Source organism: Myotis yumanensis, unplaced genomic scaffold (assembly GCF_028538775.1).
Source record: "Myotis yumanensis isolate MYYU_CA2020_CCGP unplaced genomic scaffold, mMyoYum1.0.hap1 SCAF_12, whole genome shotgun sequence".
In the NCBI taxonomy this organism is placed as follows: Eukaryota; Metazoa; Chordata; class Mammalia; order Chiroptera; family Vespertilionidae; genus Myotis; species Myotis yumanensis.
Genome location: NW_027223763.1, coordinates 34,757,616 through 34,781,576, shown reverse-complemented (window position 1 = coordinate 34,781,576; position 23,961 = coordinate 34,757,616). Strand labels below are relative to the sequence as shown.

At 45.7% G+C, this 23,961-nt stretch overlaps 1 protein-coding gene across 5 annotated transcripts in view; it reads right to left on the bottom strand.

Annotated features, from left to right (window-relative positions):
* Positions 1–3,587: 3,587 nt before the first annotated feature.
* Positions 3,588–23,961, bottom strand: part of TLE1 (TLE family member 1, transcriptional corepressor) — an 87,470-nt gene continuing 67,096 nt past the window's right edge. For all 5 annotated transcript variants that reach the window (XM_070431446.1, XM_070431447.1, XM_070431448.1 and 2 more), the window contains 6 exons: positions 12,086–12,335; positions 10,325–10,572; positions 6,788–6,935; positions 5,275–5,425; positions 4,319–4,395; positions 3,588–4,176 (listed from right to left, as the gene is read on the bottom strand). In XM_070431446.1, coding sequence (XP_070287547.1) covers positions 4,069–4,176; positions 4,319–4,395; positions 5,275–5,425; positions 6,788–6,935; positions 10,325–10,572; positions 12,086–12,335 — 982 coding nt within the window. In that variant the 3' untranslated portion in view covers positions 3,588–4,068. The remainder of the gene's footprint in view (positions 4,177–4,318; positions 4,396–5,274; positions 5,426–6,787; positions 6,936–10,324; positions 10,573–12,085; positions 12,336–23,961) is intronic.

Genomic DNA, 23,961 nt, shown 5'->3' with positions numbered 1-23,961 from the left:
GACGCTGATTTGTTGGAAAACTTTTGGGAAAGTCACAACCTCAGTGCATCATTAGCAAAAGTGCAATTTTTAAAATCCCTGTATAAATGCTCCACGCGTTTGGAACCAGCTGCTGCCTCCCAGTCCCGAAGTCTTAAATAACCCATCAAAAATCCCATCTCTCAGCCACTGAGAATCATTATAATTTGTCAAACACTTCCCTATCGCCTGGTAAATAACAGAAATTTAATAAAGGTGAATGATCTTATTGATGAAATATGTTGTCCTTACTGTAAGTGATAAAAACATCTAGTTATGAAAAAGGCACTACAAACCTATCATACTAGAACTTCAATTTTTACACAATGAACTTCAATTCCATGGAAGAGCTACATGGCAAAAACCTACATACAATGTATCAGTAAAGACTGAGTGATCAAAAAAAAAGTAAACATATGTAAGGTAAACCTATTACAAAGAATGGAGAAAACAATTATCTGCATAAATTGTTAGTGAACACAAACCTACCTACTCTTTATATATATATATATATATATATATATATATATATATATATATATATATATATACACTAGTGGCCTGGTCCATGACATTTGTGCACGGCGGGGGGTGGGGGGTGTCCCTCAGCCTGGCTTGCACCCTCTCTAATCTGGGACCTCTCGGGGGATGTCCGACTGCTGGTTTAGGCCCGATTTCTGGATCAGGCCTAAACCAGCAGTTGGACATCCCTCTCGCAATCCAGGACCGCTGGCTCCTAACCGCTCATCTGCCTGCCTGATCGCCCCTAACCACTCTGCCTGCTGGCCTGATCGCCCCCAACTGCCCTCCCCTGCTGGCCTTATTGCCCCCAACTGCCCTCCCCTGTGGGCCTGATTGCCCCTAACTGCCTCTGCCTCAGCTCTGCCACCATGGCTTTGTCCGGAAAGATGTCTGGAAGGTCTCCTGGTCTAATTAGCATATTACCCTTTTGTTAGTATAGAGTTTTTTTGATTTCAGAGAGGAAGGAAGGGGGAGAGAGAGATAGAAACATCAATGATGAGAGAGAATCATTGATTGGCTGCCTCCTGCATGCCCTCCACTGGGGATAGAGCCCGCAACCCGGGCATGTGCCCTCGCCTGGAATTCAACCTGGGACCCTTCAGTCCGCAGGCCAATGCTCTATCCACCGAGCCAAACTGGCTAGGGCAAACCTACCTACTCTTATACTATTGCACCAGACTGGTACCTAGGGAATTGAAGGTAAGAGGCACTTTGAACTGCTTGGAAAAATCACCACCCACTCAGATTTGAAGGAACACAGACAGGACCCATGGTAAACCTGAATCTGGTTCTGCCTCCTTTGAAGCCATTTTCCTGAGCCTTGCTTACTTAAGGATGACGACGGTCACCTCAATTTTTATATGTAAAACTGATGAGCATGGCTCTTGGCACATACTGGTGATTAATGTCTAGCTCAGTGGTCAGCAAACTGCGGCTTGCGAGCCACATGCGGCTCTTTGGCCCCTTGAGTGTGGCCACGAAGTTTCAATCGCACTGTACGTGCGTGCCTGCACGTGGTATTTTGTGTAAGAGCCACACTCAAGGGGCCACAGTTTGCCGACCACTGGTCTAGCTGAATCTGAAATTTATTGAACCCTAACTTGTAATCCACATTCAAGGCAAGAGGTACACAAACATTTGGCTCACCTGGGTTTCAATAACGATTCCCACCACTTGGAGGAGAGGAGTGTTAATTCAGTTACTTCTTAAATTCACAGCTTAGGAAGAAATCTCCCATGCATGCCCCCTCCACTCACAATCTTGTTTCACATGCCCATTTCTGATCCTCAAACCCTGAAAACTGGGCATGACAATTTTATGAGTGGGGAGACAGTTTATCCAGGCAATTCTCTAAGATTCCAAGCCCCCTGAGCAGAGGGACTAGCTCTAGAATGCCTCTTCCAGGACCAGATGAGTGCTTCATCCAAAAGCAAATCCTTGAGTTGATAAGGTCTAGACCTTCTTAGAGACAATCCAATTAGAGAAAGAATATTGGAAGCTGGGGCACCTACAAAGCACGAGGGAAGAATATGCACAACAAAAAAAGACAGGACTATTTCTTTAACTCAAGAGTTCTTTTGAATGTGCCCCCGCCTTCTTCATGGACACACGGCCACCCAGCTGGAGACCACATTCCCCAGCCTGGGGAGTGACTAGGCCCTTGCTAATCAATGGGGGTTGGGAGGGATGAACCAATGCCTAGTCACCTGCTTGAGCGCACATCCCTTCCCCTGGACTTCCACTCTGTCCACTGCCGGCTGGAAGTGGGGACGATGACGCCACCCCGGAGGCAGAGTGGCACTGCTGGCCTGGGTCTCTGGGTCTTACATGGGAGACACAAACCTTTGTGGTCTCTGAGCCGCTGTATAGTGGGGTCTCTGTTTTAGTAACTTAACCTCTATCCTACTATTACAGAAAATGGGGAAGTGAGACAGGGAAGAAGAGAGAACAGAGAAGGTACATAGTCCTTTAATCAGCCATCAGAGTCTGCGGTACAGAAACCTGCTTCATTATACAAGGAAAGGAGAGAAATCAAGTTAGTAATTAGGGCTTTGCCATTTGCTTAATAAGAGAAAATATTTAACCAACTCTGTACATAAACAAGCATTATTTTGGCAAAAAGCAAACAAAATAATGTTGTTCAATGTATAAAAAATAAGGTCTGGATAGCGAATAAAAAAAAATATTAAGACAAACTACCAACAGCTCTCGGGATCATAAGAAAGCAAGAACATTAAAAAGTCCTAAGATGAGATTTTTAAAAAGCCAGGAAACTTGGCTTAACGTTGTTGCTCATTATTTTCTAAACTATAACAGTAAACAATAAGTTTATAAAGAATGAGCCCTGTACTCTTTTCAGGAGGAAACATAGATTTCATCTAGTCTAATCAGTAAAAGCTCATCCACAAAGAGGACCAGACTCACGACGGAGAGCCATGGCTGAGCTGCAGGGGAAGCCTTAAGGAGGACAATGAGGTGAAGCGCTGGGTGTGGTTGGCTTAAGAACAGGAAGTTAATAGAACACATCAAATAGGTATTAATGGAGACAAAACCAGTTGACAGCCAACCTTTCTTTTACAGGTTAATAAACTCGACAGCTTCGTGAATACCAATCTTAACACTAGGCCCCAGTCACCTCCACTCCTTGAGACATGAAGCTTGTGAAGGAGAGATTAAAGGTTTGAAAAGGCTGAGCCTTCCCAGAGAAAAGAACATTCTGTTTCCCAATGAATCACCAAGGGAAGCAGAACTTTCACCTGTGACCTCGAATGACAAGAGTATCCTAACAAAAGAATAAATTTTGACCAAGTTATCTTAGCTTCCCAAATAAAACCGTTATTTATATACCTTCGATTTACTCGCGATACCTAGTGTTGGGTTTCCAGTAACTCAAAGGTGTTCCGCTGCACGGCAACCCATGACCAAATACAATAACAACATCAGAAGTGCTTTTAAAACTTCCTCTACAAATGTTTGGACTTTGCTTATAAAACCCACATCTATGATCCCAAAGCATTGATAAAAACAAGAAGGCAAAGGGAAACCACTTATTGGTACTAAAGCCTTTACTGTAATAAACCAAATATATTTACAATTTATACAAATGTTTAACCTTCAACAAAAATACAAAAAAACATTTCACAAGATGCAAAACCAGGAAACAAGTTCATTGGAGACACCACTGCGCTACCAAGGACGGAACGTGAGGGGAACCGCAAGGAACAGAAAGGTAATCTGTGCAGATCACACAGAAAGAAAAGGACCGGCTCTGCCTGGGCCACAGGCTCTGTCCCTCAAGCCCGTAGCCCTGGCCCCTCTGTCCACCTGGCCTCGGTGCTCCATTTGGTCTAGGCAGATAGATGACCTTCAGTTGATGGACATGTCACCTCTTCTTTGTAGACTCAAAGTCATTTTGTGTCAAGGTTTAAAAACAGGTTTTCTTGTTTTTAAAGTTACAACTCTTCTATTTCTACAAATTCAAAACATTTTGGCCCAATTCAACTATAAACATTAAACCACATAATGTTTTCAGTAGATGACTTCATAGACTGTAGCCTTCTTGTCCCCTGAGCCAGTGACTATGTACTTGTCATCCACAGAGATGTCGCAGCTGAGCACAGATGAGGACTCTTTGGACTGGAAGAGAGAAGAGTGGGGGCATGTTTACTGTAGAACAGAGATACTCAGGGGCCCTGCTCCCTCCAAGGCACCTTCCACTTGGGGTGTCACTGGACCGCCGAAGCCAAACTGTCCTTCTCGGTAAGGAACACTGACTCACCTGGAATATACTAGCTCCGTAGGGGGTCCGCCAAGCGTTGAGGAGGTTATCTTTCCCAGTACTCACAAACCACTTACCTAAAATTAGCAAAGGAAGATGTTGTTTAACAAGATAAAATCCCTACTATACTATTAGCTCCATGGACTTAATCAAACTCAGTGCATAATCATGAACTATCTTGTCCAAGGGCTGTGCTATGCTATGAGCGGAGACAGCAGTTTTAAATCCAGGCTCTGCTGTGAATCACCTGTGATCTTGGTTTAATGAAAGCAGTGGCAAGGACCATGTCAGCCTCCTTAGCCATGATGGGTAGCACCACACCCAGCACACAGTGGGTCCTCAAACAGGGAATCAGTGACTTTGCTGTCCTTGTTAGTCTCCCCAAGACAATATGGGACTAAGAAGGATTAAATGACAGACTTAAGTAAAATGCCAGACACGATGCATGGCGCACAGAGTGTGGTCAGTGATGATAGCCACTCATCCAGCATCGACCTCGTGAACAAGTGTTTGATCCTATGTGGACCTCTTCCCTCTGTATCCTCACTGCAGGGTGCAACCGTCAGGCTCAGCTACTCACTACATCCTGATTGTGGGCTCCGCACCCTGGTCACTACCCCATGACTCCCTCCACTCCTGCCTGCCTCTTCAATAAATCCCCTCCCACCCCTCTTCAGAGCTGCAACTAATTGTGCCCCACCCCGACCCGACTCTCCCCACCAAAAACAAACGTTTCAAAACCTTGTATGAGGCAATTTCATTGCCTGCTGACTTCTCTCAAATTAGGAAAACAGACATCATTGTACTCTGAGGGACATATTAAGACACTGGAATTATTGCTTCCAGCTGCTCAGAGCACAATATTTTTTTCCAGATATGGTCTCGGCTCTATTTTTCTAAAAGTCTTTTCCACAGAGGCCATCGCTGTCCTTGGGGGTCCCTTCAGCTGCACTCACCACAATAAGCAAACTTCAGGGACAGCACGCAGCTCTCGTGGAGGTGCAGCTGGTACTTGTCGGGCTTGTTCACGTGGAGGACCTCCACGTTGCTGCTCTCCATGCCCACGGCCAGCCACTCTCCGGTGGGGCAGTACCCCAGGGAGAAGATCTACAAGAACAGAGTGGCTCACTGATGAGTTTGCCTGGGAACTTACGATGAAAAAAGGCAACAGGGGAGGGGGAAAAATAGCAAGAACAGGAGGACGGAATCAGCAAACTCCAGACTGTGGTCAGGTCGACAACAAGCAACTCAACCCAGATGAGCCAAGTGCTAAACATCTTTATATGAGACAACTGGAAAAACGGAAGCATTTATATGTGATGAAACTGAGAAGTTATTCTCCATATTAATGGTATTTGTATGTGTTGTTTAAAGGGATCCTTGTCTTTACAGATACTAACTGAAATACTTATGGCTGAAATGACATCATGTTTGGCATTTACTAGTGTTTGGGGTAGGAGCGATGAGACAAGACGGGTCACGTGTCACTAACTATTAAAGCTGGGTGAGGGGTAGGTGGGTTTACTGTACAATCCTCTGTCCTGTCAAATATGCTTTCACATTCTCTGTACTCTCCTATGTATTTGAAAATTTCCACAAGAAGTTTAAAAAATAAAAGGGCAGACCAAACAGAATCCTACTCATCCTGGGGAAAAGGGCTAAAACAGGGAAGAAACTCCACAAAATTTTAACAGGGACACAAAATTTAGTAGTATATATCATTATTTTCCATTTTTATCCTATTTTTATTCTGAGTGGGATTATTTCATTACAAAAAAATAAGTTTAATGTTGAAAAGAACACTTCTACCATCAGAAAGCCCTTAAAATGGCACTCTTTCCCGAAACACACCTAGATTCAGATGTTGTCATCTAAATAATCTTCACAATCCACAAAGTTGAGAGTTTTATATCATTTCAAAACTCCATAAATTTAGTCAGCCATGAGTCCATTTTCTGAAGGGTGAGTAATAAAACAGGCACCCAGGGAGAGGCTGCAGCATGTTTTTATGTTCCCTGATGCAAGAAAAATGAATTAACTTTCAGAGCTGTTGTGACTTTCCTCTACTCCTTGTGATGTGCCTGCATGCTTTTCAAGCTCTGTTTATATGTGAATCAAATGATCAGCTCTCACCCTCACATGAGATGGGGAGAAGCAGACCCAACCCGCCGGGGGAAAGCTGGATATTCCTGATTGCACCGATTCCTTAAATGAACTCATACATGACTGTAACAGCTACCAGGGCTTAACCTGCAGGAGTATAGACACCACTCTAAGTGTTTCAAGGGCTTTTTGTTTGTTAGTGGTTAAAAAAAAAAATCAGTATCTCAAATTTAAGCCCAGTCTGTTTGTATAGCTACTACTGTCATGGGGTACGAAGGGAGGGAGAGGACACACACACACACACACACACACACACACACACACACTACACCACCTCCCAGATTCCAGGTAGGAGGAGCCGGGCACCTGTGAGGTGAAGTCGTGCTGCTGCAGCTGCCGCCCTTCACGCAGGTCCCAGGATCTGACCGTGTTGTCCAGGCCGCCCGTCCAGAGCTTGGTGCCATCATTAGAAATGTCAATACAGCTGGCCCCGTCTGTGTGGCCCTGGAATTGCCTGATAAAACAAACCAGATTGAATAATGATTTCCTGCCACAGCTCAAGGTAAACACTGTTGTGCTGTTGGTTTTGGACTCGGGGTGTGTGTGTCATCTCTTCAGTGTCTGCTGATGTACAAGATCAAACCAACCTTCCCCGAGGAGGAAGACGGTGCACCTGCAGATTTTCTTTTTCTTTCTTCATGATCCAAGTGCTAAAGAAATGGAATGCCATCTTAGGTCACTGCACAGAAGTCAAACATGCTACTATAGCTGTTCTTAAGACCCGCCTGGAAGGTAAAATCTCTCCCAGGTCTGGAAAAGTGTTTTTTGTATTAGAAGAAGAAAAAAAGAGAGAGACAACCACACAGAATCCCAGCAGTATTCCTCAAAGAAAGATGAAGGCCCGGCTTTACTCCAGCAGGCCTACATGGCCACATTACAGGCTCAGGGTCTAGCAGCGCTCATAACACAACGGTGAGTCAACACAGCAGTGCCCTTCTAGTCAACAGAGCCTGAGCTCACAGCGACTCATCCTTGCTCTCTGTGTTAGAAGGAGCCCTGCATTTGAAATCTGGACTCCCAGAGACAAAGGGTTGTGCCCACCTCCGGACTCGAAGGCGCTGAGCAGAGATAAAGCTAACTGCTGAAGCTGACCCCTGGCACCTCAGCAAGACTGAGCACAAGGTTGGTCTCTTAAAGGGAAACCTTGAGCTTTAATCACAAAGCGACACCAAGAACAATCATCCAACAGGATCTGCTGAGCACAGATGCTTCGCTAGGCAACAGGTGGGGCCGGCTTGGGGAGGGGATCAATGTAAGTTGCTGCCAGGCTGGCAGTCTGGGAGTCCGGGACCTGGTTCTGCATGCCCAGAGGGAGCTGGCAGGAAAACGACCAGGACAGGTGAGCTCAGGGGCCCAATCGCAATGGTAACAGGACGCAGTATAGAGCTGCTTGGGAATTTCAATATCAAGAGGGGATTTTCCATACCTGTCTTTCCACACACTTATTATTCCCACAAGTCTCCATATTTTTAAGCTGCGCTTGGAATTTAGTAAGCGTGTAAGGGAATAAAACAGCACCACTGTTGCCCTGAATTCTGAGACAACATGAGAACCATCCCTTCAAAAATCTTTCCTCTGCAAGCCATCCTGAACTTCTGTCTCTGTCCCCCCTTCCCCAACACCCCAGTTCTCCCAAACTTACCATGCATGTGCACCCCAGTGAACTCCAGACTCCTCACCAGTCACACAGGCCTAGTGCAGCTTCTCTTTCCTCCAAGCACCAGTGACTCCCTCCATTTCATCCTCTCACTTCGTCTACCTTAGAACTCATGAAATACTCTCACTCCTTGACTACAAATGTCTTTGCTGACGTACAGCGGTTGGTAGGTGTCCCTCCATCCCTCTGTCCACACATCTCTGCACTACTCTCGGGCTCCGACAAGGCAGACCCCAGGACTGTTCAGAATGTGTGGGTCACAGTAGATACAAAGATATTCATAGACTCTACACTGCCCTGTTGCTCAGAGTAGCTGGTATCCATAGGTGGCCAGTGCAAACTGAGAAAGAGGTTTATGAAGCACCACCCCATTATATCCAACAGGTACTGATCTCCAGGGGGCTGGCACAGAGCAGGGGTTCAGAACACAGACATGAGAACAGAATGCCCGGACCTAACCACAGCTCCATCATGCCGGACTGTGTGGCCCCAGGCAGGTAAACTTAACCTCTCTGTGCCTTGAGCTCCTCTTCTATAAAATCAGAGTAACAGGAGTGCTGACATTATGAGGATTAAATGGGTTAATAGTTGAAAGAACTGAGAACTGGTATTTTGAAAGTGCTATTTCCTAAGTTAAAAAACAAACACACACACACACACAGAAAAAAAACAATGAACACTTGCTAGGTTAAAAGTTTGAAGCAGTTGTCAGCTCTAGCTCCATTAATTTGCTCATTCTGCCCAGTGAGTGGTAAGAGAAATAACCAACACACTGTCACGTGCACAGAGGGACAGAGCCTGGCTCGGAGACTCTCACTGGAACAAGAGGGAGCTGCTCTGATGACCTCCAGGGTCTGTCCAACCCTTCCTCCAGCACACGGGCCCAAAGCATTGGGAGGAGGCCTGCTAAGCAATTCATGAGCCTAAAATCACACCATAAACAAGTATTTCAGAGTGAAGATGAACTGTGAAATGAAAGGGCGAAAGATGCTGGTTTTGCCTGGATGTTTTAGCGCTTACATTTTCAAAGATTTTTCTGTAAGATCTCTAGTGTGAGCACTGACTTAGGTGGAGGGAGGGAGCTGCCGGAGCCAAGAAGACACAAAGGTGGTGAGTGCAGCTCTTGCTACGGTTAGAAGCACAGGTTCCAGGAAGTCAGGCTCATTCCTGGTGAGCGACCCTGGACAGGGCTTAGTTAGCTAGTTATCAAGAAACACGGATATGCCCTAGCTGGTTTGGCTCAATGGACAGAGTGTCGGCTTGTGGACTGAAGAGTCCCAGGTTTGATTCCGAGGACACATGCCCAGGTTGTGGGCTCAATCCTCAGTGTGGAGTGTGCAGGAGGCAGCCAATCAATGATTCTCTCTCATCACTGATGTTTCTTTCTCTTTCTCCCTCTCCCTCTCTGAAATCAAAATAAATAAATAGATAGATAGATAGATAGATAGATAGAAACACAGATATTTGAAAAACAATGTGTGTGAAATTCGTGCAATCTCCTCTTCAAATGTTCTTTTTGTTTGTTTTGTTATCCTTTATTAGTTGGCTCCTGTTTGCACAAACAAGGTTCTAGCCAAAGTCAAAACTATCTGCCCTAGCTGGTTTGGCTCAGTGGATAGAGCGTCAGCCTGAAGACTGAAGGGTCCCGAGCTCGAGTCTAGTCAAAGGCATGTACCTCGGTTGCAGGTGTGCAGGAGGCAACCAATCAATGTGTCTCTCTCATGTCGATGCTTCTCTCTCTCCATCTCTCCCCCTCCCTTTACTCTCTCTAAAAATCCATGGGAAAATATCCTCGGGTGAGGATTAACAATAACAACAAAAAAAGCCAAAACCATCTACCACTGAGGACCCTTCCTACCGCCATGGAATCCATAATGTGCTGCCATGTGGCGAAAGCCAGGAATACTTCTTAAACAAGCCTGGCACCTATATGTGCCTGAAGAATGAAAATGGGAACATTACGAAGTTAAATATAAAGTCTAGGGGACCCTCGAGCACAGCATCAAGATGGTGAGTCCCCCAAGGGAAGCCACACAACTCCTTCTTTGCACTCCCAATACCCGGCTCCCGGCCTGGCACACAGTAAGATCTGAATGTGTGGGCTGAGTGCCTGGGGCAGCTGGAGAAGCAGGGGAGACAGGAGGCCTTCTGACCGCCCCGCTAATAGAAAACCACCTTGTGCTCACCTCACCAGCGTCTGGTTGTGCAGGTCCCACACGGCGATGTTGCCGTCGCTACAGCAGGAGAAGCAGACCTTGGAGTCGGGGCTGATGGCCAGGGCGTAGCAGGCAGGGGCCGAGGACGTCAGCTCCGCCTTGATGCGAGGGGTCGGGGCGGCCAGGTCCCAGATGGACAGAGTGCTGGCCTCCCCTCCCACTATCAGAGTGCAGCCATCGGGGAGCAATTTGCAGGAACGGATGTAGTTATCTCTGTTCTGTGAAATAAATACAATTCAATCGCTGCATGTACTACACACTAAGCCATAACAATGCCATGTTCTCTAACTGCTATCTTGGTTTTTGACCTGAAAAGTGGTATTTCACGGACACTAACAAGCAAGAATTCTGTCGTAAATATTGGGATCCGATTGCAGCTGCCTCCCTCGAAAGAGTAAACAAAATGAACTCAAAGGATTGCAAGCTCAGACAGGACTGTCCCTCACGTCCAGTTCTCACTGAGCAGACAGAACTGAAGTTATCAGTAGATGTGAGGTAGATACACACAGACTTCTCTAGGAAGAAAGCTCTTCTCGAAGCTGGTTTATAAATATTTGATCTCATCATTCTCTGTTATTAACTAGTATTTGGGGACTGTAGACCCCCTGCCTATGCTTTGGTGTCCATTACTCTTACCTGTACCTAGGCCTGCACCGTGTCCTCATTAGCCAGGTGCCTCCTTGTCTAGGAATTTAACAGAGCTGCTTTCCTGTAACCTGGCTACTGTCATTATTTATGCCTCTCAATCCAAAGACAAAAGAAATTAATAAAAGAGGGCATCTCTCCATCAAAATCAACACATCTTAAAAGGGAAGTGGGACTTAAAATGACAGCCCTATCCCCAAAAGGAATAACTGCTATCCTTCAACCCAAATAGACATAGCTGAGTTATTTTTGCTATGTTTTCACCATGGTCTCTCACTCGAAGATTGGAAATCCTGCCACCCTTCTTTTTGGAAGCACTGTCTGGAGTCCAGGCAGGGAGTGAAGGGCACCACCTGTACAGTCACACTCCACCCGGGGGCAGGGTGGCCTTTTGCCTGCCTCAGGCCAACCATATGTGGTCTGTAGATCCCGGGGTTACAGCTGAGCGACCGGAGCATGCCTAGCGCGTCCTAAGATCCTGGAAAATGCACAGTGGTATTCTCGGATGCTGAGAGGTGGACGGGGCACCTGGGAAAGCCTTCTCACCACTCCTGCTTTGCTGACAGCTGCCCTGATTTCTCACAGTGTGATCCATTAACCCTTTCCTGAAGTTAAGGTAATAAAACCCAGCCAGCTCCCCAGGCCTCCCTGAAAACACAGACCCTGTTCAGACTGGTTGTAATGCCACGTTATCAAATGTTTACTATTCAATATTTATCCAAAGGCTGCAGGGAAATTAAAAGTTGAGTGGGTTGCAAGGCTCGGAGTCCTGGGCTAGCTGAGCTTTCATCCATTAAATGGGAAACCCCCTTTTGAATACACATTCGAACAAGGACAGCTTCTGTAAACGACTCTAAAATATTTTTCTAAAAGAAATCCATCATGGGATTTAACCACCGAAAGAGCAGCAAATGAAAACTTCACATCTACGGGAGAGGGGTGGCAAGGAGCTAAATCGCTAACACAGGAAACAAAATGGGCTTCCATTTCCTCCTAATGGGAATTAAAACCCAGGCCTGGACAGCTATTTCCTTACTGAGTCTCCGGGGAGAAATTACCCTTGTGCACCGGGTTCTGCTCACTCACCAGACAGTCAAGCTGAGAGACAGGGCTCTTATTGCCGGGGTGGCTGATGTCCCAGACCTTGACGCAGCCCTTCCCACCCGTGTACACGTGTCTCGTGGGGTTGCTGATGGTCACTGCGCACACCACCTCCCCGTGGTTCAGGGTGTTGATCTGGCGAGCGTGTCGGGGGATGCCGGGTCCGATGAGGGCGTCGGGGGGGAAAGGGACAGGCTGCATCTGCCCGTCTGCTGTCACATGGAAGGAGTAGGCACTTTGGGACAGGGGATGATTGAAGAAGAGAGAAGGGCAGGAGAGGAAAACAGAAAAAAACATCTATCATAAAGCAGTTATTCACAACCTCCACACACTTCTGTGAGAAAGACAAAGAAAAGGAAAGATTCGCTTGTTACAGTTTCCTTTTATAATCAATGTAAGTTGAAGCATTTACTGATGAAACAAATTTAAAAGAGTAACAGAACTCTAAGGTGTACCAAAAGACACATATATTGAACTTATTTAAATTTTTAAATTGTGTGTATCCATTCCATAAAGCATTTCTTCAAATCCAATTATAAAACACTAAATGTGCCTCCAAATGAACATAACATGCCGCCTTCATGCCTCCTATACAGTACTTTATAACTGTATTATCCTAGCTAATAAAGAGGGAATATGCTAATTGACCCTCACACCATTGCAAAGATGACAGCGCCCACAGCCAATAAGGATGAAATATGCTAATTTACTGCCCTGCCCTCAAAGATGGCGGAGCCCACAGCCAATAAGGAGGGAATATGCTAATTGACTGTCACGCCCTCAAAGATGGCAGTGCCCACAGCCACAAGATGGCGGTGCCCAGTCCCCTCAGCCTCACCAGGGTGGCGGGCACATGGCAAGGCCGCTCCACGTGCCTGCCTCTGGAGACCCCCAGACCCCCAGACACAGGCAAGCCTCGGATGGCAGCTGCCCAGCCGCCCAGGGCCTCCCGAGGCTCAGATAACCAGGGCCGGCCAAGGCTTGCGCTGCCAGCAGTGGCAGCAGCAGAGGTGTGATGGGGGCGTCGCCTTCCCCTGATCGCCGGGTTGCCTCCCACCCCTGAGGACTCTCGGACTGTGAGAGGGGACAGGTCAGGCTGAGGGACCCCCCGCCTCCAGTGCATGAATTTTCATGCACAGGGCCTCTAGTTTCTTTATATAATTTTAAATGATTATTTTTGATGCTATTGCAAGTGCTTATGAACTCATAATAATTATAAACAGTAAACAGTGCCTCTCAACACAAACAAATACAGCTTTCTAAAGGTACCAATTTAAGACTTTAATTTAAACTCTGTTTTGCATAACCAAGAGAAAAGAAAAGAAATCTCTTGGGTCAATGGCTTTGTGACAGAAATTTCACGTTTCTCCTGCAACAATCTCCCTGTACACCTTGGCCATGAACTCCAGCAAAGCTCCCAGCTAAAAGACTACTCTTCCCAGCTTCCTTATCGCCAGCCGAGTCCCTGTTCGGACCACAGAAATGTAGGCAGAAGTTACTGGCTGGTACTTAGAGGAAGTTCTTAATCTAAAACAAAGGGGACCCGGTGGGGGTAGGAGCGCTATTTGTACTTTCCTCTCAATTTTGCTGTGAACCTAAAACTGCCCTAAGAAATAAATTTATTAATTAAAGAAACAAAAGAAAAAAAAAGAATTATAAAAGGGGAGGTGTGCCTGCCCTCTTCTCTTCCTCCTTCCTGCTGCCAGCAAGATAAGCAAAATGACAGGAGCCTCAGCAGCCTTTTGGGCCAAAAGGTGACTCTGAAGATGGAAATCAATTGCTGAGGGAAGCAGAACAGAAAGAGCAGAGGCCTTGGTGACACTCTGGGAGAGAGAAATAAACTTCTCTGCTATTTAAGCTTTTGTTTTCTTCTCCTATTAAATACAAACAAACTAATCTTAGTGCACACTTCTGTTTCCACACCAAAATCTCAACGCGTATTTTCTCCCTCATGTAAAAACTCCCAGCACTAACACTACGGTGTCGGGTGAATTTCCCGCCAAAATATAAGATGGCGCGGGCAATTATTTAGGTTTCCCGCGCAAAATCAGAGTTAGTTTAAACACGTAATAATATTCACAAAACTCAAAACTAAAGACGTCCGGACATAAGAAGTATTTCTCAATAACTATTCTCTTTGCATGGTGAGATATCCAGGGATATCGGTTATAAAATGAGAAAACAATACATTGGTACCCTAACGGTATTGTACTCGACCAGCGCCATAAAGTGTTCTCTACTTACAGGGATTTTTATGATACCTATTACCCCAATGGGTATGAAACGGTTCGCATATGCAGGTAGGTATCTTTGTGAACGGCAAACAAACAAATATTTGGTAATACGCAGTTACAATCGGCCCGAGTTTACACGTTTCCCGCACTCCACCGCAAATCTATATGAACCGAGTTAAGACGGCTCCCGCGGAGTACGCGCAATTCACGCGAGCCGACTTAACTCGTTTCCCGCAATCCAAGTGCTAATATATAACAGATGTTATAAAAGATACACAAAGATAATAAGATACTTTAGAGAATGAAACTACTTATATGTTCACCCCACATCCAAACTGATGGAATTAGGCACATGGCACTAAAGACTATGCTTACTTTCTTTCGTCAGAAGCATCCCTAGGTGATCTAGAAGGTCTACATTAAACCTTTTCTATGTGTCCCTATACATCTATACTTATAATAGAGTAATATGCAAATTGGTTGGGACGCTGTTACGGAACAACCGATCAACAGGAGGGTGGGGCAGCGAGCTACGTGCAGCGGAGAGCTATGAGCGGCGGTGGGTGGGGCAGCCAGCTGAGGCAAGCGGCGGTGAGCTACTTACGCACGGATTCGTGCGCAGGGCCACTAGTAAACAATAAATGAAGTATATAAAGTTTCCTCCTTCCCATAACCCTCTGGGGTAAATCTGGACACTCTCTGGAACTTGTCATTGTCACCTTGCAGTCCCTTTACAGATCTAAAGACCATGAGTATTAATACAGAATTTAAGTTTTCATTTTGATGCCAACTCAAAATTTGTAAAATAACTTAACAAGCACAAAATTGAAAACTGATACAAGATATCAGGTCTCTACTGGCCTGCACGTAAAACCCACATACATGCTTAGCTTGAAAATAAAATACATGCTATTATTTTCCCTCTATAAAAGCAAAATATCAAACACATGACTTTTAGAAGAATTCACCCCTGCCCCCAATCAAAGGATACAATCTTACATATCTGTTCTCTCCTGACAAATTGGTTACCATAACTAATATTAAATGGCTATGTGGCCCAAATCCTTAACGTTACTCTTCATCTGAATAACTGAGCACACAAAATGGGAACCACACAGACTGCCCTGGGCAATAAATACACACATAAAACAACTACAGCTCAAAGCCCTTATGTCACCAAATGACTAAACCTCATATTTTTTAATCCAACAGTATTCTTTGCTGCCCTTAGTAATGTAACAAGTCCACATGATAGTTCAATACATGCACATTGTAGTTAATCAACCTATGCCATTTATTATATTTGAAATCAAATAGCATTTTATTGCCCTGGGAAGAAAACTAATACAAAATAATATTGAATGTAAACTGTGAGTTAAAAACATATAATCGAATTGAATGTATTTAGGGAGAACAGTGGTTGGCACAGGGAGAGAACTTGCCTCTCAAAGCTTTCTGTGCTGTGATGACAACGGCAGGTGTGAAGGTCAGTTTCTCTGCCATAAATCACTTCCACATAGGCCAAGTTTCCATCAGGAGCCTCTCAGCAATTCTGGGTTTTCAGGGGAAGAAAATTTTTTCTTGCGTCCACTGGAACCCTGCTTATTACAGAGTTAATAGGTTCCAGATCAAAACAGATGCACCATGTCCAGGCAAAGAGCTGTCCTGTCGCCTCTGGAAGAGGCCACCTCTGCCCCAGGCATCCTCTGCTTTATGCTGTGCAGGAGGTCTGCGATCATGCTGAGCAATTTAAAACTGATTCACGTGGCAGTGAACTGCTGCCAGAAGCTGTGAACACTTGTCCGTCCCAGGGGAAGCCCATATGGATGTTAATACCTCAGTCCCAGGGGGCCTCGGAGGAAGCAGGCACTGGCCGCTGTGCTGGGAGCCTAATCAAATGAACAAACCAGAACAACGATGCAGAGTGTGGAGGGTCCCAGAGAGGGGTGGACTGGAAGCAGTGACTAGGGGAGCAAGCGAGATGGTTTGGAATTCGCTTTTCATCCACAGGAAGAACAGGACCGTCTCCGAGAAAAGGCCGCGCTGATGGTGCACCATGAGGATGTTCAAGAGATGCAGGAGGAAACTTACGTTTCTGACTGAGGAGCTGGGAAAGGTCAGACCAACCAAGAAGGGGAATTTACAAACAGAGAATATTTATGAATATATCTCAAGACTGAATTCAGAAAGAGTATGGTGTGACTGCCTTTACATTCAATGATAGACAAAATTCAAAATCTGAGTAGTGGTCACCCTGGGTGACCCAAAGGGACACAGGAGGGTTCTAGAGAGCTTTTGGTGAAGTCACTGAGCTATATACAGGCGATTCACACACTTTCCTATTTCAATAATTACAATCTTAGATTCATTTGTTTATTCAAAAAGTTGGGTGGGGGGCGGTTCCTGACCAATGAACATGTTAGACTAGGCCCACAGCCAAGTCGAGAGCCCAGGCTTTGGTTTAAATGAACCTGAGTCATGAAGCCCTGGCTCACTGGCCTCGCTAACAGTGGCCTTCCTACTGGCCTAACCACCTGCGGCCTGTCACATGTCTGTTTGTTGATCCACAAGGTAGAAATAATAATACAACACAAAGGTTGAAGGGGCAGTGGTAAGGACTAAGAGATGACAGCTGCAAAACTGCAGGGCACAACACAGTGCCTGACACCTGCAGGGGCCTTCGGGCAATGGCAGCATCAGTATTAAACACCCATGACTTTGGAAGAGGAAGAGGATATGCTAAAACAAGGGCTCTTATCTGGACCATTGGACAAGCGAGGTTCAGGATATGTGGAAAAGTGAGGACGGTGCAGGTGGGAGTCAGGAAAGCACAGGGCAACGGACAGGCACAAAATCAGGAAATTCAAAGGCACAGGAGGGTGGGGAGACGGCACAGAGAAGAGGACAGTTGGATAGGATTGTGGCAACCTGTGGGGAAGAAAGAACAGTCCCTAAAGCCCTCATTAGGGCGAAACAGCTAGGGCCACCCACCTTATCCAAGAAAGCAAACGGAGTCCCCGCCTCACCCCAGCCAGCTTTCTGAACCAAGCACCTGCAGGTCAGGATCCTAATGTGAAAGCCGGTTGTAGAACTGAAAAGAATAAAGCCCACTGGACATCATGGACTTAAACCCGAATGAAATCACACATGGTCAGAGCACGAGACTCTTCATTTATTGGGCGCACAGCAGAGAGGGAGGAACTCGAGAGTCCCCATAGGGATGCCTCGTAGCAGCCGTGGAAAACTGGAAACAAGACTGCGTTCGGGGAAGCAGGTTGTTTTTTCCTGGCAGGCTGGCTCCTGTTAATAAAACTATGCTGTGCTCTGTGACCAAAGGAAAACAGGTGTTTACAGAGTTATTGGTTCCCTATAAATAGATAGCAACAGCAGCAGCAGAGGCCAGTAAACAGTAATGAAGAACCACGGACCCCAGAGATAAAGGCTGTGGCCAAGACCCCCTCGGGCTGTGGACTTGGCACGCTTGACGTAGGATTTCTTGCGTATTTTCAGGTATCAAAAATCTGATTATGTCAAAAACCTTTGCTCGCTCGTCAAGCTCTTTGGAACCCAGGCCTTCACAACTGAGCCTCTTTCACAGGACCATCCTTTATCCTAAACTCCCAGCCACGTGGAGCAGGCCAGTCCCCTAAAAATCGTGGGCTGGGCTGTTCCTCTCCGTGTTGCACACAGGCTGTTCCCTGCTGCCTAAACCAGCACTGCCTTCCTCAGACATGCACTCACGTCCTCCCTCCCTTGCCTGGCACACCACCCCAGGCGGGATGATTCTTTCCCAGGGTCCGGCTCATCCTGTATCCTCCTCTCAATCTCGACTACGGCACGTCTCACACTCTGGACTATTTGCTGCACGTGTTCACGTCTGTCTTTCTCATTCCAGCGTTCTTTGGGGACAGATGGATGACTTCACCAGCTAGCACACAGCTGGCACTCAGTGAATGAACCCCAATGCTACGAGCTGTTTACTACTACCTATCACTTATAAATGAAGGCGTGAAAAGTTGCTCTGGCAAGGGAAGTCAGCTACTATGAGAATGTGGAGAGTCCTCTGACCTCCTGGGTTATACCAGCCAACTTTTCCCAAGGAATTTCTAGTAGTTGCATCAAATATTGATAAAAGATGGTATCAACTTTCCCAAAGGGGGGGGGGGGGGGGAGGAGAGCAGTCCCTCATTAGCTGATATGAACAGAAAGGCAACAAAAGCAACTATAATAAAGGAATGAAATCCAAGCCAGCAGAACCCAGTGGATCCAAGAACCTTGCAAAGCAAGCTGAGGCAGGCACAGCCACAGGTCACAGGCAGCATGCTCGATCCTGTGGCTGGTGGCTGAAAAGAATGCAGTAACTAGTGAGGAGACAGGTTAGAGCAGCCATGGGCAAACTACTGCCCGCGGGCCGGATCCGGCCCGTTTGAAATGAATAAAACTAAAAAAAAAAAAAAAAAAAAAAAAAAAAAAAAGACCGTACCCTTTTATGTAATGATGTTTACTTTGAATTTATATTAGTTCACACAAACACTCCATCCATGCTTTTGTTCCGGCCCTCCGGTCCAGTTTAAGAACCCATTGTGGCCCTCGAGTCAAAAAGTTTGCCCACCCATGGGTTAGAGTCTCAGGTTAGCCACTACTAAGATGTGCGGATCTTACCTAGCTCATTTGGGCATCATTTCCCTACTTTTACAATGAGCCGTGGCAAGGCTGACCCTGTACACCTGACTGCTGAGGTATGGAGTAAATGAAGTGATGTGGGATAGTATTTCCAGAAAAGTTATGAAGTACACCGCAGATTCGACCTTGGTTCCCATGTCCCAGGAGGCAGCGTGCTATCCCTTCGTATTTAGAGAGGAGGGAAGTAGTACAGGAGAGGGCAACTGCCCCCCTACGCCCTGACTAGTAAGTGGGAGAACCAAGATCCCGGTCCAGGACAGGCTGGCTATAAACGTGGAGCTCGAACCTTTACTGTAGCTTCCATATCAGCACTACCGCTGACATTTTCACCTCAATAGGGAGAATGTGGGCCCAGCAGGAAGGAGACACCCACCCTGCACTGCAAGAGACATCAGACATGTCAACATATCCGTGCACTTCTTTACAGAGCCCTGGGCACAGGAGGCTTGGAGGGCTGGAGTGTCTGGGCTCATTCTAAGATGGGAATAGTGTAATTATGATTCTGGAGTGTACTCTTAGCTTCAAGAACCAGGAGAGTGAAGGTGGTGGCTGGGGGTGGGAGGGTGTGACATGGGGTCATAAGAAAATCAGTCATATTCCTCTAAGATTTCAGCAAACGAAAACAGGTCCTCAGGACTTTAATTCATCTACGATGGTAAAAATTTTTCTCTTTGCCAATATGACACTTAACATTTCTTAGGGTCTGTACGTCCAACCCAAAACACCTATAAAATCCTTTACTTCTTTCCCAGGACTTTTCCAGTTTGGCATCCCGACAGAATAGAGGGCTTTATTAACAAATTACTACAAGTTGAGGACTTCAAAGCATTAAGATAGAAAAATTTTTGTTTGTTTCCTTATGTAGTCGACTATTATTGCTATTCCTGTTATTAAAAAGGCAAATGCAGAAAAAGCAAATGGATATGAAAAAGTAAATTACCAGAAAGAGAAAACAAGAAGAGATGGCCTGATAAATAAACTGGGAGGATCTCAGGCCAAAGTTGACACTTATGTTTCTGTGTCCTAGGCCGTTCTTCCTCCATCAATTGAATATTTTCAAATTTGTTGATGTGCTGAGGCAGCAACGAGGCTCCAATGCAGGAAAAAGATACAAACCAAGAGATTTCATGGACAACAAGTGAGACAAAAATAAATTTAAAATACAGCCATTTCAAAGCTCAATTCAAAAATTCTAGCCACGAATCCAACCACTATAGGCAAACAGCACGATCTACACAAGAACTGCACAAACTACTTATATATGATAAGCATAAAGTAATTCCTGAAGAAGGGAAGAGGTAGAGAAATAAAGAGAGGGTTAATTGTCTAGCAGGTTAAGGTACCTCACATCAAAAGAAAGGGCCTCATATGTCAATATAATCTCAAGAAATTAGCTACACATCCCCAGATCATCAAAGGGTAGAAAAACAGAAGTTAAACTAAACCCACATGGTGATAATAAGGCACAAAACAGGTGTGTTACTTTTCGTATTTAATAGACAAAAACACCCAAATGTCATAACAGGTAATTTTCAAATCCACTAAATAAACCGGCTGTGGAATCTAGACATCAGAGGAACCAGAAGTAAATTCAGTAATGGAAAAGGCGGTGGGAGGACACGGCCACTGAAGTGTCCTTTGGCCAGAAGCCAGGGTGGCCTCTCTTCACAACATGTTTCCTAAGAGGCCATATTTTACCCCAAATGTAGTTAACGTTTCTTTTCCCTTTAGGCTCTGACTCCTAAAAGGTACTTTAACGATTTATTTAAATAGTAAACAAGTGGGTGGAAGATTTCCCAATTACATGTCTAGCGTTAAAACACAGGGTGAAGGAACCTGGAACTAAGATGGAATCTTAAGCCAAACTATTATTAGTGACTTCTAGGTGCTACGAGGGAGGTAGGTGGAGCACAGCCCCCAGTATTTATGGAGGACAGCAATGCTCCAGGGCTAGAAAAAACGTCTCCACAACAAAGAGATGTCAACCTGACTGAATTTCCAAACCTCTTTCACCAGTGATCTACACAGAGCTTCGGGAATACACTGCCTACAACTAAAAATGAGTTCCAGTTAAGCTAACTAAACAATGCCAAATAAATCTCACCTGAAGGATTTGGAAACTGTCAGGGTTACCACTTATAAGTCGGCACCACTGCCCTGCCAGTCTGGTTCAGTGGTTGAGCGTTGACCCATGAACCAGATGATCAGGGTTTGATTCCCAGTCAGGGCACATGACTGGGTTGTGGGCTGGATCACCAGTGGGGGGTGTGCAGGAGGCAGCCGATCAATGATTCTCTCATCATTGATGTTTCTGTGTCTCTCCCCCTCTCCCTTCCTTCTCTGAAATCAAGAAAAATATATTTTAAAATAAAAAATAAATATATTAAAATAAAAACCAGCACCCCTAAACTCTAAAATGCAAAATGTGAACCTCCTTCTGGAAGGCTGAATCTCAGGGTCTCCCACAGTCCTGGGCTCATCTCCCACCAGTCAATGCAGCAAACAGTTTACTGGGATGCTCCAGGGACAAGGAGACTTCAGAAGCTTCCATTCTCGTGGGGAAGCAGCAGATACAAATGACATGTGGACATCAGTTTACTCAAGGCCAAAGGTGAAAAGGCGGCACGAGATGTTACAAGGTGCCACTGGAGAGAGATCACATATGGGAAGTCATCAGCAAGGCTTTGTGAAGAAGGCAGCAATTAGAGTGGTCTTTGAACAGAAAATACTTCTATAGGAAGAGGAGAAGACTGATGAGAAGGTAAGCTGCTCAGGATAGAAGGAGGAAACTTCAGGGAAAAACTGGATATCTCATCTGGCCTGAGCACAAGATGCAAACAGACATGAGGCTAGAGCAGGGGTGGGCAAACTTTTTGACTCGAGAGCCACAGTGGGTTCTTAAACTGGACCGGAGGGTCGGAACAAAAGCATGGATGGAGTGTTTGTGTGAACTAATATAAATTCAAAGTAAACATCATTACATAAAAGGGTACGGTCTTTTTTTTTTTAGTTTTATTCATTTCAAACGGGCCGTAGTTTGCCCACGGCTGGGCTAGAGTGATGTTACCGAGGGCCCTTGAATGCCGCATGGAGAGCTTATATGCAACTTTTGAAGACCTCCAAGCAAGAAATGGATCAGAGATCAGATAAGTACTTTAGAAAGGGGAAAACTCATCTAGGATCCTTTTGACAAAAATGAGTATAAAATAAGAATTTTAACAAATAAAAGTCTGAGTAAAATGAGAGTTAAATAAGGAAGAATCAAAGGCTAAGTTTGGGCCCAGATATCAGAATGGGGAATATGCCTTTAGCAAAGATATAGAAGTTAAAAGAGACCAGTGTGGGAGAAGGAAAATAACCATGTTAATTGCAAAACCCTATCGAGATCTTAGATGACTTTAGCACCAAAAACAAATACAGGATAGTGGCGACATGAGTCATCTTGCGCTCATCCAATTTGATAAAAAGAATGTAAAGCCACAGGACCTTTTGCATGTGCTGGTTCCTCCAGCTAGAGGTTATGCCCTGCCCTAGGAGGTTAATGCAGCTCAGAAAACACTTCTGAGAATCCTTTTTTGACCCTCCCCGCGGATGGGATCAGCCCGTCACATGCTTTCACAGAAGAGTTCCTCTGTCATAGCTCTTATCTCAATTATAATTAGGCATTTATTTTTTGCAATGATTTGATTAATGTTGTCTCTCCATCAGTAGGCTGTGAGCTCCCAATAGGATCCCCTATGCCCATGCAGCAAGTCTTGATGAAATCTGTGGAATAGAGGACAGGAGGGGGGTAACTGTTTAGATCTCAGTGAGCAGATGGTGCAGGAACCTGAATCACATCCTACAAGATAGGGCTGATGCAGGGACACGTTCAGCCAGAAGAGACGCCTCGTGGCAGATGGTGGTCTCCAAACATATCTGAAGAGCTGTCGTGAGGATGATGGATGAGCGGCACACTATGTGGTCTCAGGGGGAAGGAGAGAACCAGGATTGATGGGTAAAAGTTCCAGGGAGACAGATCTCAGCTCAAGGGCTGGAAAAGTTTTCACACAGCTGGAGAAAACGGACTGTGCCGAGCAGCAGCAAGTCCCCTTCACTAGATACGCTTGGTCAGAGGTGCACAGCCACTTGATGAGGCTATTGCAGGAGGCGAGCCACAGATGAGCATTCACACCAGAGGCATCTCAAGGTCCCTGCTGCCCCCACTGGACTCTCCTGGAGACAGGCATCCATTTGCTCCCTGTGCTGGGAGCTTATCTCACTCTGTCCCCAACAGCCCACCCTCTCTGTCCCTTTTCCTGGGGGCTATTCCTTCTGCACATGGGTCAGCCTTCAGTGTGTCCACCTCACCCCAGGAAGCCCTGCCCTTCCTAACTGGTCATTCTTTAAATGTTTGCCTATAACCCACTGCTGTCATCACAGCACTTATCACTGACCGCACACATAGCTAAAGCATTCGTTGTTCCTTCAATGTCTCCACTACATCAATAGGCCCTCAGGCGGGGAAAGCAAACATTCTCTTGCCTGAAGCATGCCCACCGTCCAGCACAAAGCCTGCCATGCAGTTCCTGCTCAAACATCCATGAATAACCATCCAAATATTTCCACTGGTATTTCTCAGAGAGACCCTTGCAAAGCTTTTTCCACCTTGTTCACCCAACTCTGGACTTACTGGTTTGTCTCCCTTTCTCTTAAGTGTCTCAGGCCAGTGCTGGTCTAAGTGTGGTCTGCAGACCTTTGCTATTGTCTACTCACTGAGAAATGTTTATACAACAAAATCAGTTCATGACTCTTATACTAAAACACTGGGGTCCTTTGTGTCGTCCCCCATTCGTCAGTGTTGTGTGTAACAAGAGTGTCAATGTGCCAAACTAGGAAAAGACTGGTCTGTGATCATAGCCGGTAAAGAAACACTGTCTCGAGCAGCATCACTTTACTAACCGG